The 17,881-nt window shown below is 35.4% G+C and overlaps 4 protein-coding genes across 10 annotated transcripts in view; 2 read left to right on the top strand and 2 right to left on the bottom strand.

The window, feature by feature from the left end:
- The first annotated feature begins 1,088 nt into the window (after positions 1 to 1,088).
- Positions 1,089 to 5,549, top strand: LOC135687203 (uncharacterized). 7 transcript variants are annotated; one of them, XM_089110731.1, is made up of 6 exons: positions 1,089 to 1,174; positions 1,567 to 1,704; positions 2,214 to 2,328; positions 2,916 to 3,088; positions 3,902 to 4,264; positions 4,742 to 5,549. In XM_089110731.1, exons 4-6 carry the CDS (start codon positions 2,961 to 2,963, stop codon positions 5,547 to 5,549), a joined length of 1,299 nt encoding a protein of 432 aa, XP_088966857.1. In that variant the 5' UTR covers positions 1,089 to 1,174; positions 1,567 to 1,704; positions 2,214 to 2,328; positions 2,916 to 2,960. The 7 variants fall into 7 exon arrangements, with proteins under 7 accessions (XP_088966857.1, XP_088966855.1, XP_088966854.1 ...); XM_089110729.1 differs by having other exon boundaries at positions 2,205 to 2,328; XM_089110733.1 differs by having other exon boundaries at positions 1,110 to 1,174; positions 1,599 to 1,704.
- A 650-nt stretch (positions 5,550 to 6,199) lies between these two features.
- On the bottom strand, positions 6,200 to 7,168 carry LOC135694407 (ATP synthase mitochondrial F1 complex assembly factor 1). Its single transcript, XM_065213140.2, has one exon. It carries the CDS (start codon positions 7,166 to 7,168, stop codon positions 6,200 to 6,202), a length of 969 nt encoding a protein of 322 aa, XP_065069212.2.
- Positions 7,169 to 7,445: 277 nt separating this feature from the next.
- Positions 7,446 to 16,666, top strand: LOC135694409 (uncharacterized). Its single transcript, XM_065213154.2, has 4 exons — positions 7,446 to 7,642; positions 10,802 to 10,896; positions 12,699 to 13,235; positions 14,209 to 16,666. Exons 1-4 carry the CDS (start codon positions 7,576 to 7,578, stop codon positions 14,293 to 14,295), a joined length of 786 nt encoding a protein of 261 aa, XP_065069226.2. The 5' UTR covers positions 7,446 to 7,575; the 3' UTR covers positions 14,296 to 16,666.
- LOC135687212 (usherin) overlaps positions 16,131 to 17,881 on the bottom strand; it is a 37,900-nt gene continuing 36,149 nt past the window's right edge. Inside the window, exon 40 of the mRNA XM_089110727.1 lies at positions 16,131 to 17,395. Coding sequence (XP_088966853.1) covers positions 17,297 to 17,395 — 99 coding nt within the window. The 3' untranslated portion in view covers positions 16,131 to 17,296. The remainder of the gene's footprint in view (positions 17,396 to 17,881) is intronic.

The raw sequence follows: 17,881 nt of genomic DNA, 5'->3' as shown, positions 1-17,881 counted from the left end.
ATTCCGCATGGGTAATATTCCGCATGGGCAATATTCCGTATGGCCAATATTCCGTATGGCCCATATTCCGTATGGCCAATATTCCGTATAAGCGATATTAAAGTCTGGGCAATAATCCATCCAAAATTGTGTGCTAACAAAAAAATGGTTTTCTTTATATAAAAATCTGACTATTTGCAATGAGACTATTTTGAATACTTAATTTCTGCACTTTTTAAAGCCACTTTATTCTATTTAACTGAAAATGAGACGATCTCATCTCGGAAACTTTCTCATTCTCTCTTATCAAGTAACATGACATAGACAAAACAAAACAATAATCCTAAACGTGGCTTAGCTTTTGATTGAGCATCTTGCATTGAAATGTGGTTTTCACCACAGTGGATTTATCTTTTTTAAATAAAACTCATGGATACTGTGCACATACAAAGCTATTCGAAAAAATTGCAGTTGCTTTGTCATTTTCATAAAATGTTTTGTAAGTAGCAGTGAATTACATGTACTTTTTGTCTTTCAAAATTATTTCAATAAGAATAGATTGCCCTTGATCCCTTGAAATCATTTAGATTACATGTTTCTTATTTTACAAGAAACTTAGATCAGCACTAAGTACTAGTCACTTGCAACTAAGCATTAAGTAACTTGGTTTCTTATTAACGCAGATTGTCACGAAAAAACCAAACAGATCAAGATTGAAAATATACTATCTTTTCCAAAGAACAAGCAACCAAAAATAAACGTTTTGATTCTTTTTAAAAATGGAAATTTTACAGTCTAAATCTAAATCTAAATTTGCTTAAATTTTTGGACACTTTCTAGCTAGTTTTTTATAAACCAGTTGATTATAAATAAAAAACGTGTGTCATATATGGTCCTCTTTAGTATATAAATTTCGTCTCCTCTGCAACATGACCTAGCTTGCCCTTTTTATCTACTCAGCGTATTTGCCAACCAACCACATGATAAGCCCTATCCGTTGATGCTTATGCTTCATTTTACGAGTGCATGTTTGACTCGATTTAGCAATTGCCTAGCAATCTCTTACTGTATGAAACTGAATGTTTTATCAATTTTAACAAAAACAAATAAAGCAATACTATACCTCTAGCAATTCTCTCACTTTTACTGACAGGTCAACATCAAAACAGTCAGGCAAGGTGCTGGCAGTTTTTACGTGAGTGTTAATTCAATTTAAAAGCCACTTTTTGCCACTCGGATATCATGCATTTATACATTACCCTAAATCTATGGAATTTAAAAGCTCTGTTGTAGAAAAGACTATTTAAAACTGAAATATTTTAATCACTAAATCGATTCGATGCATACAGCTTACAATAACAACATCTTTTTTTTGAGAAGGAAAAGATCTTTTAAGGAGGAAAATTATCTTCAGTTTACTCATGTTTTTTCGAGAATAAAAATCTACAAGTTTGGCATCACATTTTCTTTTGAAATTGGTTTCATTACTTTTCTTTACTTTATGGCAGCTCCAGAGTTATAAGTCATTTGAGCTTCTGGGCAAAATCAAATGTCAATTTGAAATGACCAAACATTGATTTTTTTCAGGTTTTCATTTCGTTATTTTCGTGTAATTTAAGCTATATCTTGGACCAAATACAATGAAGCAGCCAGAGAAAGGAGGGCTTGGGCAGAAAACGTCATCTTTGCTGTTGGAAACTGCTTAATATCATTGCCATAGATTAGGTAAATATTTCTTATAAAAAATAATGATGTTGGTTCTCTATACTTGTCATATAAATTTTCAAAATAAAGGTGCCTGTGGGAAACCATACAAAAAAGACAAGCACAGCTTGCCAGGTCATACTACGTGTTGTTACACAATCCTGTGTCATTAGGAGATCTAGAATCCAGTTGAATCGAGTAGTGTGCGCCCAAAAAATATGTAATTTTGTGCAATTGCTTTTAGCGACTGCATTCTTTCAATTTCTTTTAGTCAACTTCTAGTCAAGAAAAGAAAAATTACTAGTAAATTATTGTAATGTTCTTTACATGTAATATTTTCTTTCCCTTAGATGAATAAAACTTTCCTGGGAAGCTAAAAGGGGGTTTCTCATCACAAGAAAATATCAAAGCAAAACTTTTTCTGAAAAATGAACATGAGCTACTTTAAGCTATAGACAACAGCATTAACAGCAAGCCCAAATAATTGAATTTTATTTTCAAAGTAACTACTAAATTTTTAGTTTCTTTAGTTGATACTGGATTTTCATCATGTTCAAAACCAAACGATTGGAATGAACAGTGTCGTTGAGGAGTTTATACAAAACTCGCAAGAAAGGAGGACAAAAAAACGAAAACTTGGCCTAGGTGACTCACTATCATGAAAAATACTTTTTAGCACAATCTGTTAAATCATATATTTTCTGTTTATTTTGTATTCCGAAAGAATTTGAAACTTCATGATAAAACGATTTAAAAGCCACTTTAACCGAAAAAACCACTGAGGAGTTTTCGTTTGAGCGCGCGAAATTCCTCAGTTTTGATGTGAAAGAAAGAATAAACCCGTAGAAAACATAGGTGAAGATTCCTACGCCTTTTAATTCCATATCCCAGATATCTAATATAAGTTTTTAGCACTTATTTTGACATTTGTTTTGTTTGTTTTGCCAAACATTTTGACAATATGATACTTAGGTTTAGCTTGGAAAAGCAGCAACATATCATGTTTAAGTGTTTTTCGTCTGCCACACTTCAAAGAATAGGTTTTTATGTATAAAATGTTTCTGCTTTTCCGAGCTATTTCAAAATCTTACGGTTCAAAAAGAATATCAAATAGCATTTTCTATTTCTTTTGCTGTCTTATCCCATACCAAACGTTTATGGCGTTTGGAAAACTTCAATGGAACTTTTTAATGCAAAATTTCCCTTCTAATAGTGCATTTTTTACTCACAAGTTTTAGGTGTCTAGTGTAGCAGGTTGTTGCTTTCAAAAAAGGAAAATGGCTTTAGCAAGTGGTGGATTGTGTGGGCAATCGACTGCCGAACAAGCAGAAGGTTCAAAGAAGAAAACGCCTTTTTCAGTTCTTTGTTTGTGGTCCTTCCAGGCATTCGTAATGAAACGAAGCAGGTATTAATTTTATTTGCAACACTTCGACTATCTTTTCTTTACAAGTAATTCTAAAACCCGTATATTGAAAGAAAGTTTGCTCAATAGAATGAGAAAGGCAACTCTTTAGTGTTGCTAGTTCGCGAGTGGTTTGATAACGTACGAATCTCCTTCGCAGCGGGATATCACCAGAGTAAGCAGCCAAAGTAATTGCTTTGGGCGTGGAGTCATCTGACTATCGTTTATCAAGAAACGACTTAAATGCATCGTAAATGTTTTATTAGCCACACAAGACCAATTTAGTTATTCACAATTAAAAAGTCGTAATGTTGTTTCAATTTCGCTATTGATTTATGTACTTTCAGTGAATTTGACTATTAAAGGTTTCTTCTTCGGCTAAATAGCTAAATAGAGAGAAAACCTTTAGTATATGGCATATTTTCATTTCAATTCTGCTAGATAAATCATATTGTATTCTTTTACAGTTTTCATTTCATAGATGATAGCAATTTTTGTTACAACAAATTATTTTTAAATAGTTATAAAATCAGGCGTGGTTGCGACAAAGCTGTTTTGTTGTGATAAAAATTAACTGCTTTATAAATATTTATTTTACTGAATTTATGATTGACCCTGCCCTATTTTACGTCTTATTAACTTTAAAAAGGGAACAAAGAAACACGGTGGCTAATTGTAACTTTACCTGATCTTAGCACAGGTTTATTTGGTCACTTGTTACCAGTTATAAAAGTATGTTTTAATGAGTGGTGAAAATTCTTGCACTTGAATCTGAAAAGACGATTGTTATTTAAAGGAAATGCTACTTTGTTTCAGTAAGAGATCTCCAGTGGTGGAAAAGTTTGCCAAATGTCAGAAGACACGTCGGACCTGGTCTCCTGATTGTAAAGAGATGGAGCGTTATGATAAGAGGTACTATGGCGGGGAAGAGTACAAAAGAGTTGGCAATGAGTACAGGCCAACACGAAGAGGTGACCGTGATGATATAAATAAGGATTTTGAAGAAGAAGGGTTCAAAAGAAACAGAAATAACAGAGATGTACGTAGCAAGTGTGAAGAGGGTAATCTGAAAGTAACTAGTCATAAAAGAAATAGTTTTGGAACAGATATCGAAGATAAACATGTTGCAAGGGCAATGGTACACAGTGATGGCGTTTCCAAAGCAGTGGAAGCATTTAGGTACGAGGGTTTCTTATTGATATTTAATATTCTGATCAAAGTAAAATATCTCAGTTTAGTGCCTTGGGGTCTTAAAGTCAACGTTTTCAGTATGGTGTTAGCAGCAAGGGTTTTTGAAGCAGAGGACATTTTCTTAAAAAAAATTGTTAATTAGACAAAGCTCTTGATTAAACCATACCAAACAGCCTTTCCAATCTAGTCGGGTTTACAGTTTCAATCTGTCGTTGATGCAAGAACAATTAACTTGCATACGAAACTGTATCTATGCATATTACTTTTTCAAAAACTATAATTGATGTTAATTTCACAGACAGCCAATAATTGGATTTCATTTGAAGATAATTGCTTTACATATATTCCTCCGTGTATTTCGCTGCCACAGCCTTCCGTTTTCCTTCCAATCTCACAATCTCCTATTGAATTTGCAAGGCAATCTCCTGCGAACTTTAAATTAACAAATGTTGTGTAATTTTTCAGATCAAGCATGCTATGGAAGGACCCAGATCCCAGCAAGCTCCCAAAGGGGAATGAAGTTCTACCTACATTTCCACCAAACCGCTACAGCATTGTCCCTGAGCTGTCACCCCAGATTTGTGTCACCCCAATCACGGCAAAGAAGAAGCCAAGATTCCGAGTTAATCTTGATGTCAGCCACTATGCTCCAAATGAGATTATTGTCAAATTCGAAGAGGGGTTTCTGATAGCCGAAGGGAAGCATTTCGCTGAATCCGATTTTGGATACGAAACTTGCGAATTCTATCGAAAATACCCACTCCCAGAGGGTCTTGATCGTTCAGACATTGCATATAAGATCAATAACGAGGGTGTACTTGTTGTCACTGGGGGTTCTAGCAACGAAAGTCAAATTGTGCAAAGGCACAACTCACTGAATGATGAAACAAAGGCTGCAAACTCAAAGAGAAATGAAGTCAGATACTCATCATATGATAATGTAGAAAAGGAAGCACCAAAGAGTCTCACAACAACCAAAGTAAGAAAGCCTGTCATATGTGGTGATTTCAGACTTGTTGATGACCAGACATATGTTCTCATGGTTGATGCTGAAGGTTATTCCCCAGAAGATATGAAAGTTAAAGTATATGGGAAGGAGATTACCATAAATGGTGTCAAGAAAGTTGAGGCAAGAGAAGGAAGTGAGAAGCGGATCCTTCATAAAGAGTTTACAAAAAAGTTCAATGCTCCTCATGATGCAGATATTGACAGCATTGTATCACGCATGACACAAGATGGAAACTTAAGAATTGAATGCATTAAGCTACATTAAGTACAGCTTTTCAAAATCATTTCATTATATTCAATGGTCAGTACCTTCCTATCATTTAATATTTTAAGGAAATAAAGAGATATTGTAAACAAAACTTTTACTGATTTTTAGTCAATGAGTTGTGAGTGAGTGAATTATGTTCATGCTGAGAAACAAACACAAGCAGTCACATGTAATGAAATACTGCAACAGTTGTCATATATCCACTTGTCTCACAAGTATGACCATGTAGTGAGGTGCCTAATGGACAAATCCACTGATTATATTAACCCACAATTGGTTAAAAATTGTAGTGTTGTAGTATGCATTACCTGTTCTGCATTGGATACCAACACCACCAAAACCATTTAAAGGCACTAAAACTTTAGCAGACCATGATAAAACATCCATTACGATTTCCTTTTGTAAGATCATTCAAATTCAGATTATTGCCTTCAGTATCTTTCAAGTGAACAAAATTCTTTTTAGCTTTAGCAATATGTCTTTGAAAAGCAAATTTCAGTACAATATTATTTTGTTTTAATACTCTTATATCTTAGAGATTTCTACTTGAAGAAAGTTAAATAAAGCAAAAAAATAAACATTTATGCATAAAGCTATAATTTGAATATGTTTGTATTCAAGGCTTTCTATATTCTAAGAGAATGTCTTTAACTTGTTATATGAAGACTTTCTATCAATCGACTAGCCTCAACTTCCTTGATAACATCCATATACTTAAAGTTGTTTGGGTTTTTGTTGAAAGTATTCACCAAGTTAAATCGCTCCTCATCTGCTGTAGCATAAAACATCTGTACTTGCTGTGCAAGGCACTGGGCTTCAAGAATGTTCAGCTTATCAGTATCAACTTCTCCCAACATAAGAACAATATCTTTTTCATCCTTTAGCTCTGTGTAATGAGTAAGGTTCATTTGCCAGGGTGCATTTTCACCATGAGCTTGGTAATTAAGTAATGACGTAAAAAAACACTGGTTTTCTTGAAATTGTGCAAGCATAAACTCATAGCCTTGCTCTTTCACCAAGGGGTATATGAATAACGGGCAACTTAGAGATCTGGTAAATATTCTATCATAGATCTCTTTTGGAATCACAGCACTGATTGACTGTTTGCTTTTAAAATACTCAGTCCATATATGTCCTATTTCGTCCTTGTTTTTTCCTTGCATTTGATCTAATTTTAAAATATCATTGAGATTTTTTGGCAATGAAGACTTTCCTGCCATATCAACCTCGCCTCTTGAGCCAAGTTTTTGCTCAATACTCTTCATGTGTTTTTTCCACTTCTTTGCTTCGTAATTCATGCGATACGACACTTCTTCCTTTGAAAGCGGTTTCTGGCTTCCAGGGTGTCTTGATTCCTTTATCTTATCCGCATACTTCTCGTAGAATGGGTTTTCTTTCAATTCATCATCTTCGTTTGAAGGGCCTAAATCCGTGCTTGATGCAGTAAATGATTTGCCAAGTAAGCGGTTCCCTAATAAACATGGGTTTCTTGTCAATTTATTTAGAAAACAATTCAAATCTCTAAGACTATTGTAGCTCGGTTTGAATAATGTAGTTTCTCTGGAGCAAGTTGTAATTCGCCTTGACAAGAGTTTCAATCTCGAAAATGTAGCCATCTTGAAATCTTGAAAAAGTAAAAATGCATGACAGTGAGACTCGATATGGGTACGAGATTCCACCATCATATAAGATGGAATCCCTATGAGACTTGACATCATTGGAGATATTTGAAGCAAGCATTTGAAAGAACCTTTATCAAACTTAGTCTTAATAATATCCAAATTAATTGAGCAAATTATAAGCTAATCTTAGGCTATAAGAAAACTTGGAACTACCTAAAACGAAAAACATTGTGGAGAGTTTACCTGTGGGAAGAAAATTTCCCATAATTCATAGGGTACTTGCGGTGCTGCGAAAGCGAGGGAAAAACAAACCTGAATCCCGAACCGCCATCCAAAGGAACGTCAAAATTTGATCGCTGTAATTGAGATTATTTACAATGTAAAGCAAGACTTAATGAAAAATGCCTCGAAGGAGAAAAGTAGTACTTAAAAAGCAAAAAGCTGATGTTGATGTAGAGACAAGTGACGGTAAGAGCAACTTTAAACTTGTCTCCGAAGTTTTTTGCTTAGGTAGGCCGCTGCACGCGCTACCGTTGAGTTGCACAATTCTAATTTTTCTTTGTTCGTTACTTTTTCTGTTGTTAATTGACGATATAACCATCTGCAACTAGCTGTTAAAGTAACATTTTAATAAATGTTAAAAATTGTTTCCATGGCTGTTGCTTAGAAGTATAATAACAAAGAACCTCAAACTCAAAGATCCTCAAGTAAATTGCTATTATTTTAGGCCTATATTTTGGGAAAAGTGCCCCGAGCCTGATCCCAGGCTATATGTTAGAGCATGGATCTCATCATATTTTTTGGGATTTTACTGTGTGATAATCTCCCAGTTTGTAAAGAAAGAAATGTGTTGCTGCTGCTGGAGAAATAATGCTAAATAAAATCAAACGATAAGCAATTATAGTTAATTAACACCTTAGGAATCTACATTTATGCTCATTCTGTCATTAGTGTGTTTCTTGCAGGCAAGACAAACTTTTCCATGGACAGTTTACAGGGGTGGCTGGGAGTAGAAAAGAATTGATATTAGCCTTTGAGATTAAGACATAAGAAGGCCCCCACTAAGGGTATTGAAACTATTTAACAGAGGTGGAGCTTTTATGTTTTGATTTTGGGAGGTGGGAAAAATGACCTTTTCGATATAATGGTTTAGAATAGCTTTTGGCAATACTATATCTTACAATAATCATTTGAAGGCACTGGCCCCCGTTGTCCCCCGAGACACTGAGGACTCTGTGGTAATGTAGTTCATCTAACTAGTTTTGGGTGAAGGATGGGTCTTACAGAATACAAATGGACTATGGCTGTGGCAAATTATGCAAGTAAACTCGTATTTTGATGATTTGCTGCCCAGTAATAGAGTCCCAAGGTATTAGCCCATTAAGGCTGCGTTTACGCGGGGCCAGCCAAAAATTTTGTTGGCCTAAAATTTGGCCTGCTTTTAAAGCCTGCCACGAATGAGGTCACTTAGGCATTGCGTTTACACAGGGCCTAATTCTTATGACTTGCGCAATGTGTCAAAATAGATGGCCGAATATTTGCACGCCTAAGTGACCTAATTTGAGGTTGTTTAGCCGGCCCTGTGTAAAGGCAGGGCCTATTTCCTGTGTAAATGCAGCCTAATTCTAATTACCATGAGGCTTTTAGCCCTTGAGTGAGATTCTTTTACGATACAGCAAGCGATTAACTATACAGGCGCAGATCCAGCCTTGATTCTGACCTATGCAAAGGTTGTCATAAGGAGAAGCCACGCCCTTTTGTGTTGGAAACGCCCATATTTTTCTGAATAAAATCGGTATCACTGATTTTGAATAGGGAGTTCCAATAAAGAATTCTAAGGAAACAACTCTCAAAGAGAAGACTAAATTTACCAGCAAAAAAAAGAACATCTGAGTTGCCTGACCCCGCTAGGATTTGAACCAGGGCCCCTCACAACGGTCTTACCACATCATCCCAAAGCAGACACTCCAGTGTTAACTCATTTTGCTAGAAGTTTCTTAGCAGGGGTGAGGCAGTGGTTAAATAATTCAATTTCATGGTTGCAACACACAATTGCATTAGGTCCACTGTAAACAATTGCATAGGTCAACTCTGATTTCTATTGGTTGGCTGTACTGCTGCAGAGGCAAGCTAAGCTTCTGATTAGATAAATCAAATCTTACCAATGCTTGTGCCAAAGATTGCAGAGGTGAAGTACACTCTGATTGGCTTACTTAGGTCAAACAAGTGGTGATTGACTCTCGAAGGACAAACAAGTTTCTGGATTCAGAAAATACGGACCACATAAATGCCTAGAATCTCCTCTCAACTATTCTGTGCAGAAGAGGCCGAAAGAAAGTCAGCAAAATGTATGCCCTGTCTTCTGCATGTTGTTGGTATCAATGGTGGGGGGGGGGGGGCAGATCTAGAATGGACGTTGTTAAAAAAAATTGCCGAAGAAACTATTGATTAACAGTTTTGATAGTTTCTATTTAATTTTGTTGATGTTAAAATCTGACTTATGCTTCTGCATAGGTTGCTGTAGTCTGGACCTGACTATAGAGATATGCAGCACATAATGTAAGATGTATCGTCTGATTAGAGAAAGCAAGAGAAATAATGTGAAAATATTGCTTGTGACTTGGAGTATTTTTTTATGCTCAATTTTCTGCACAACATATAGAATCAAAGTTTCATACAAAGCAACTTTTACAACTGCCTTCAGCTTAAACAAATTATTTCATGACTGTTTCTCTTTATATTCAGTGTCTAAATTTTGTCAATCAAATTATCCATCCAAAGGCATGGCTAGCAAAAGTACAGCTACATTTTGCAAATTCTCAAAATTAATTCCCAGCAATTTTTTTTCTATAAGCTGGAGCTCTGTGGTCGTCTCTTCTGCTGAAAGTGACCCTCATAGTATTAGAAATGAAAAACTAATACCTTACTCCTGTTCACCCATTCTTCTATCATGGCTCAGCAAAAGAAATTTACGTCATGCAGGCCACAACAGACAAAATAATTTGGGGGCAATGGCATTAGTTTTTGGGATTAATACCATGGCCAGGGCTGTTGATTATGGCATGGATTAAACAATCGCATTTTTCAAAGATTTCAATGAAAATTAGAAAAGCTTTCATTCAACAAATATAGCTTGGCTATATGAATCAAGCTGGTTGCATCGATAAAATTGCTGTGAAAAAGTGGCACCGTACAAAAAACAAAGGAAGTCTCCTGCGATCTTAGAGAACCAAAGTCACCTTTCTTTGAAAATAAAAGTATTAGACTAATACCTTTAATACCACCCCAAGCTGCCCCTGACAGTTTAGCACAGTTTAGTTCATTCATTTTAAATTCCTTAACATACAGTATTAAATATTTAAAATAGATTCATAGTTCATACATTATACACAATATTTATGATTTAACAGATTAATAAAACCCTTCAAATTATAAATAGTTGTGTATTGAAAAGATGAGATTTTAATACTAATTTAATGTCCCAATCTAGGCCACATTAACAATGTTGGTGTCATGTTCAAGCTAGTAAGGATAGTAAAAGTTGAGTTTTGCAACTTTTGAAATTATGCTAAATAAATGCTTTGTAAGCTGTTTAAAGAGTCATGTATTTTTTATTTTCCTTTCTAGACCAAGAAGAACTGCCTAAGAGATCATTAAGAGTGAGAAGTAAAACAAAGCCGGAAAGCAAAGCTGAATCAAGAAATACACCCATCAAATCAAAGGTTTCTTTTAAATGCTTATCAGTAATATCAACAGATGACAGATGACACTTATTTGTCAATAAATGAAAAGGGAAAATGATATCTTGAATCTTTTTTTAGAGTTTAAAGGATTGCACATGAAGGCAAATTGAGCATTTGTGCATGTTTTTAGATAAATTTTATGTGACTTTAATCATTAATGTTACTAAAGGCAGAGTCATTATAAGGGAAGGAAACTGGCAATTTTGGGTTTTTTTGACTCTTTGACCTTGATGTAGACAAATGTTCAGAAGGTGTTCCATTTAGCCATTTATTAAGACCCTATGCATACCATCAAACCCCTGTGAAGATCATTGCCCTAAATATGGGGTAAGAACTTCAATTTTCAGCTTAAAAATTTACTCAATAATGCCCCACCTTTAACTCAATAATGGAACACTTTTTTGATCAAAAGACATGGCTCAACCCATCATATTTTCAGACCCTGCATCCAAACCCATTATAATTTGGTCCAATCCTTTAGCAAGACATGAGAAAGACAAGGGTGAAATTCGCTAAAATGTGAATGCATTACCCCAAAATCACTATGAATTGCAGATTATTCAAGACAACTTCCACTACAGGCAATTCGTTTGGTCCTTTTGAATCTGTAGAAGGAATATTAGAAAAAAAAATAAAAAAACCTCTTATTACATGGCAATGATCAACTGCCAGACATCAAATCTCAATACACATCCTACCCTTGCAAAATAAGATACTATCTCATACCATCAAACCCTATCTCATACCAAAATTTTCATTGAATGTGCTTATTCATTTTTTTCTTTCTTTATTTGAAGTTGGTACAATTTCTAGCTATGCATACAAGCTAATTAAAACCAACTAATTTAAATTACCAACGCTAAATATAATATAACTCAAATATAACTGATGTTGCTAACGTATTCCTTGCAAAGATTACAAGTACAATTAAATGATGCAAATTCTGAGATTTTTTTCTTGCATATTTGTAAAGTAGGGGAGTACTTTATCTCATTTCATGCACCCCTTTATCCATAAAACATATCCATCTGCTCTTGTATTAATTTGCGGGAATTTTTCCCACCCAACTAGAGCTTGTTGAGATACCTCCTTTAAACTTTTTTTTATTTTGCTTTGGGTTTATTTTACATCTTATACTTAAAACCATATATGGCTTAAATTTTTTTTATTAACCATCACTCCCTTTTATTTGACCTTCCTGTTTTTTAGTTTTACAAAATATATCCCAAATCCTTATTTCCCTCAAACATATGTTTGTTGCTCATTACAAGATTTTCTGAAAAGTTTGGAAAATTAATCTGCAATATTTGAATAAGCTTTTGTGCTTGAGTAAATTGTGTTTCCAGGATGCCAATCGTTTTGCGTTTGTTTCAGGCGATATGTTTAAGACAATTAGCAAGATCTGTGGGCTGAAAATATTTATTTATTTAGATATTTTCCTGCACTTCTATCCTAAAATTATATTGCTGTTTTCTTTTGTGGTGGTTTTACTATACAAAGTCATGCGTGTTACTACATTTCCAATCACGCTAGCTTCTTTAATAGGTACCATCATACACCCATATGCATATTTCTTGAAAACTTATCAGAATGCTGCACTCTCGTTAGCACAGTTTTATAGTGGCAGTGAGCATAGTACAAGAGACGAAATGACAACAGAGATTCTTACTTGAAATCTGCTAAAGAGTTCCAATTAGTTATATTATTTCCAATATTTTTCCTTTTGCTATCTGTTTTTTGTTAAATACAAGTTTCATAGAAAAATTATCTTGCACTTTTAGTATGGGAAAAAAGAGGAGAAAAAGCAAATGGGCGTGAAGAGTCAGCAGCCAGAGTATGCTTATGATGCCGACTCTGAGCTGGACCAAAGACCAGGCGATTCTGATGAAAAGATGACAAGCAGTCCAGAATCAGACAATGAGTTTTTCAATGAATCCTCAAAGAAAACCCAAGAAACAAAAATTCAATTGCCAGATCCAACTGGTGAACAGCTAGATAAAGAAAACTTCACTCCTCCTGGAAGCCATTCAACACCAGCACTTGCCCAAAGAGCTGTCCGGAACCTCGATGATTCGTTATTTGGATTTAATAGATTAACAACGCCGCTTCCCTATTCTCCTGTAACCTTGGGATCTTCACGTGCTGGTTTGTCTCCTTCTAGTTCTTTGAAGTATAATTCATCTTCCTCATTAGCGTCGCTTAGAACAACGCAAGATTCAACAATAGGGATTTGGAAGGGCAAAAGAAAGATTGAAAAGCAAATTGATTTACCTGTGGAGAATGTTAAAAGGGGCAAAAAGAAGAAGATTAAAAAAGAGGTATTTTTGGTTTTGATAATATTTTGATTTCTTGAACATCTCTTAAGATAATGAGAAGAAGTCACTACTAAGAATCTGCAACTTTGGTTAGCATACCTATAAACGTAAGCAATTTTCTCTTCAGGCCACATTGTGTGGTGTTTTGAAAGTTGGTGACAATCAATCATGATGGAAAACACCATCATGCATCCGTTAAGTTTAATAATATGTCATTGAAAATAATTCTAATTGCAAGATCGTTTTCGGTGGATCTGTGGATCATGCGTATTCTCTAAACTATATTTTTTAACTTATCAAGTACCGTACAGATTATCAATGAACTTATAGTGCCACTCGTAGCCAAATTTTGATCAATGACGTCCTGTCTAATTCTGCCACGGACTGCGCAGAATGTTGCATTTTTGTAGTTTTGGTTTTGTTATTTTGTAACGGATAAATATGAAACATGCATATTCTTTTAAAAAGATTGAAGCTCTCGCGGTTAAGTTACACTTTGAAATCAGGTATGTTGTAAGGACGATCTCTTTTGTGTAGTATAAATTGTTTATAAAAATTCTCGTTGATGAAATGATATACCTTGATCTGCTAAAGTAGAAATAATTTTGATTGTAATGATAGTTAAAGGCATTGAGTCATGGTAAATAGGCCTTGTCTATAGGGGTCATTTGGTTTCGGCGTGATCGTTGCTGTTTCATGTGATATTGGCATCCGTTGTTGACAACTTGCTATTGATGGAAACTGTTTTGTCAATCAGTACGAGGCAACTTCATGTGACCAGTTTAAGGTCAACCAATGGCATGGCATTCATGAAAATCGTGACTCAGCGGATTTTAGCACTTTGGGTATACCCAATCCATTTTATCATGACTCAATGCCTTTAATCGACTCTAATAGTTTTAACAGTGGATCAAAACGTCTTATTGAATTATTCAAAACTTTTTTAATTTTGATTATGTGTATTTCCTCTTTCTAGCTTCCTAGAAATGACGACAACCTGGAAGCACTAAGAGAACAGTTCAAGGAAGTAGAGATGCACGAACTAGCGATTGAATACTGCTAGAAGCAAGAACACTTTTTTACTAACGCTGCTAACCCAATGCGTTCGACGCTTCAAATTTTGTGTTTTGCGAGGAACCAGTTGCACAACAAAATGTTTGCTAGTTTACACCATCCTATTGGCGACACTAGTTACAATTGATGTAGGTAAATTCACGAAAATGTTTCAATTTGGATCACCGCTTTTTTCTTCGAACGCCAGCCGCAGCAAGGGTACTATCGTAAACATGTAATTATATATTTATAAGGATTCTTCTATGTTCTTGTACTGTTGAGTTAGAATTTGATTAAAAGAGTTTCGTAAGATTCAAACTCTGTCCTTGGTTTCAAGGTCCTAAGAATGCTTTTTTCTGCCTATTTTATTATCGGGCTTCCGCAAGTGCAACTGATGCATTAAACTGAATTGGATTTAAAATGAAGATACTTTTTTAAAGATGTTTCGATAATGCTGTCAAAAAATGCCAAGTAATGTTGAAACCCGTCCCATAACTGATCTGATTTTTACTGTTTCGAGTTTGAGTGCTCAAATGCATCCGTATTAAATACTTTTCTTCATCTGCCAAAAAAGAAGTAATTAAAGAGCCTAGATAGTGAGCCAAGGCAACTTCTTCAATCTCATAAAACCCAAATCCATGCCGTGTACCCCCTTTAGCACAATGTAACATTTCTAACCAGGAACCATAAACTCACCATATTTAGCTTATCATCCCCCTTTTTTGTTTAAAGTTTCTTCAATATTTTTCATTCGGCAGATCCTCATTTATACGATTTACTTAAAACTTTGAGAATTTACAAGTATGGGCTGGCTTTAGCACGGCGTTGATTTCTTATGCTGAATCAATTCCTTGTGTATTTATAAACAACTAATATCTGTGCATCTCAGACCAAATATTATTAACTCGCTCTTTTCAGCAGAGTGTTATTGCGTTTTTTACTTTGTATGTAATTTAGAATAAAACTGATCTCATTCGAAGGACTGTCTCTGGTCATGAACATAACAACTTCATTGTGATACCATACTCCGGGGCTGCACCAAACAGGGTTATCCTACCATAGTGGTGTAGAGTGGTTGCCCATTGGGTGAAATTTTTCACTTCTTGCTTTTGTTTTTCGAGATACTTTTGCTTGACCAACACCGCCGCCCCACCCCCCCCCCGCCCCTTTCTTTGACAGTCCTACGAATCGCGTGAAATGAGACTTCGTGAATATTCATGTCATGTTGATAGTTACAAAAATACCCCCTGCATACTCGTGTGAGCTAGCCAAACATAATCATAAACAGTGAAAATGCGTGCCCAGAAAGTACGCAAAGATTCTCCAAGATAAAGCCCTGAACTTTGAAAGCAGGCATTATTGTCAGAATTTCTTCTTAACAGTGTATCATTTCGGTCATGATTCCCTAAAACGGACGTTCGTTTCACATTGTATACATCTGTTTGCTAGTTAAAGTTGTTTATGGATTTTAAATTCCAGCGACCAAGGTAATTTCTTACAGTAATTCTCAGTATTCTTTAAAAGCTAAAAACATTGCCAAAATATGTAGGTTGCGTGTGGTACTTTTTCCAAATAACGAAAATATAACGAGCAAATAAATTAGGTAAACAAATTGAAGTAGACTGTTTAGAAAATGACGTTTCGAGTAGGTGCTTGTTATCAAGTGACTCGAAAAGAAATAAGCCGAGCAAAGAGAAGACAAGGTTATTCGCACACAATATTGTCGTTAAAGTACTGGTCGTTTTGTCGTTAAAGTAAGTGTATTTGACCTATTTTTGACTGCCCCGCACTGTTCTATGATAATAAGACCGAGAAAGGTATATTAGGCTGATGGAGAAGACACAGTGAAGAAAATGAATGATGCTGATATATACATAATTACGCAAATTTACAAATATCTGCTACCTTTACAATAAAAGTCCATGACATACTTCATACCAAAATATTTTCAAGCATTAATTTGAAAATCACCTAATTCTAGCTGAATGAATCAATATATCAATCATAATTTTTAACCAGAACATAATTGTTACATGGCTTAAATAAAAGACACTTTAACCTTCAAAATCAAGAAAATTTACATCAAAACGTAGCGTAAATAAACCTTATAGCAACTAAAATTCTTCAATCGGCTCACATATAAATCAGAGTCATTGTAACGAGTTACAAATACAGGCATTCACTCTATAGGAAATGCTAGGTGCCAAGACCATGAAAGGTTATGAAGCTATCAGAAACCCGCCATACAGAAAGCTCATCTCGAAATTTTTCCAACTTTTCTTAAGGGTTCAGTTTGTGAAACGAAGCATTCTACAAAACAATGTTAACAACAAAAACCTTGTAAAGAGGCTCTGGTTTTTCATTTTTGATTGAATATGGCATCATTGACTAAAATCATATATCAGGGCCTCCGACGAAGGGGGGAGGGGGGGCCATGGCCCCCTCACTTTTTTTGCAAAACAATAGAGCTTTTTTAAATCTTTTGTTATGATTGTTATATTTTATCTTGGCCCCTCTATTTCCAACCTGCGTCGGAGCCCATGTGTATTGCTACAATTGGCATGTAAAATCGGCTGGGGCTTATCCGAGTGTATTGCTTACAGGAATTTTACTTCAAGGTTGAGGGCTTATTAGCAAATTTTTCTTTCTTGGTGGACTAATACCTAGTTTGCAAACGTAGATATCAGCTAAAAAGGCTGGTTAGAATAAAGTTCATGTATCGATAAATGGCAGTATTGATAAATGTATTTTGTGGGGAAGGCTCTGGAAAACAAGGGGAGGTGGACGCGTCAAGTACCTTGGTTAATGCCATGTTCCCAAAAAGAATCAATGGGCTACTATTCTATACCATGATACAAGAAAAAATCGTTTAAAGTAATTATATCCAAGCAGAATTTTTAGAAGCAGCTTTAAATACAAAAATGTACAACTATTAAGAAAAATGTCCCCATCTAGAAAAATCGCTTACGTTGAAAAAATATCCACATCTTCAATTGGTTTACAATGTTGCTTTACAAGTGTGTGTCTGGGAATAAAACTCTCTCTTTCTGGACACTGTGATATTGGACTGAATCGTCATCGCCTTGTAACGTTGGCGACGGGTCATCAAACTGGAAAGCAAATTTCATCTTATCAGAAAAAAGACAAATTGGAGAAACGTAGCAAAATTGCTGTTCTGGTTTGTTCCCGATTCGAATAAAAAAACTCCCGAAGCGTGTTGATTTGTTCTTATGCGGACTGGAATGAGAGTGGCTGTTGTTGCTAGTAAGTGACAACAAAGGGAGAGGCAGAGAAGCAGGTAGATAGGGGCAGCTTTGATAGGTATTGAGCGTCATAATGAGTTGAAGCAGTTTGTAAATTTCTCTGCGTGCATCGCTAGAGATGATTCTCAGATTGTAAGTATATAAAATGGAGAAATCCCCTAGGGTGCAACTAAATGAGTAATTGGGGGAGGGGAGTGTTATACCCACTCTTGAGCAGGCGGCAAAGTTATAGCATGTCGATAAACTGCTTCGAAATTGAAAAGACAGAGATACACGGTCTTCCATTTTTCTGGTTTAAGCAGCATTCACACGAATAGACATTTAAAAGAATTA

Source organism: Rhopilema esculentum, chromosome 10 (genome assembly GCF_057945365.1).
Source record: "Rhopilema esculentum isolate cy_ngs chromosome 10, ASM5794536v1, whole genome shotgun sequence".
Taxonomy (NCBI): domain Eukaryota; kingdom Metazoa; phylum Cnidaria; class Scyphozoa; order Rhizostomeae; family Rhizostomatidae; genus Rhopilema; species Rhopilema esculentum.
This window is presented reverse-complemented; position numbering and strand designations above follow the sequence as displayed.

Bases quoted from the DNA above. Each gene is read 5' to 3' on its own strand.
- LOC135687203 (XM_089110728.1), top strand. From the start codon at position 2,961: ATGGCTTTAGCAAGTGGTGGATTGTGTGGGCAATCGACTGCCGAACAA. The intron at 3,089-3,901 runs GTATTAATTTTA...ACTTTGTTTCAG, and splicing joins TTCGTAATGAAACGAAGCAG to TAAGAGATCTCCAGTGGTGG. The intron at 4,265-4,741 runs GTACGAGGGTTT...GTAATTTTTCAG, and splicing joins AAAGCAGTGGAAGCATTTAG to ATCAAGCATGCTATGGAAGG.
- LOC135694407 (XM_065213140.2), bottom strand. From the start codon at position 7,168: ATGGCTACATTTTCGAGATTGAAACTCTTGTCAAGGCGAATTACAACT.
- LOC135694409 (XM_065213154.2), top strand. From the start codon at position 7,576: ATGCCTCGAAGGAGAAAAGTAGTACTTAAAAAGCAAAAAGCTGATGTT. The intron at 7,643-10,801 runs GTAAGAGCAACT...TTTCCTTTCTAG, and splicing joins TGATGTAGAGACAAGTGACG to ACCAAGAAGAACTGCCTAAG. The intron at 10,897-12,698 runs GTTTCTTTTAAA...TTGCACTTTTAG, and splicing joins ATACACCCATCAAATCAAAG to TATGGGAAAAAAGAGGAGAA.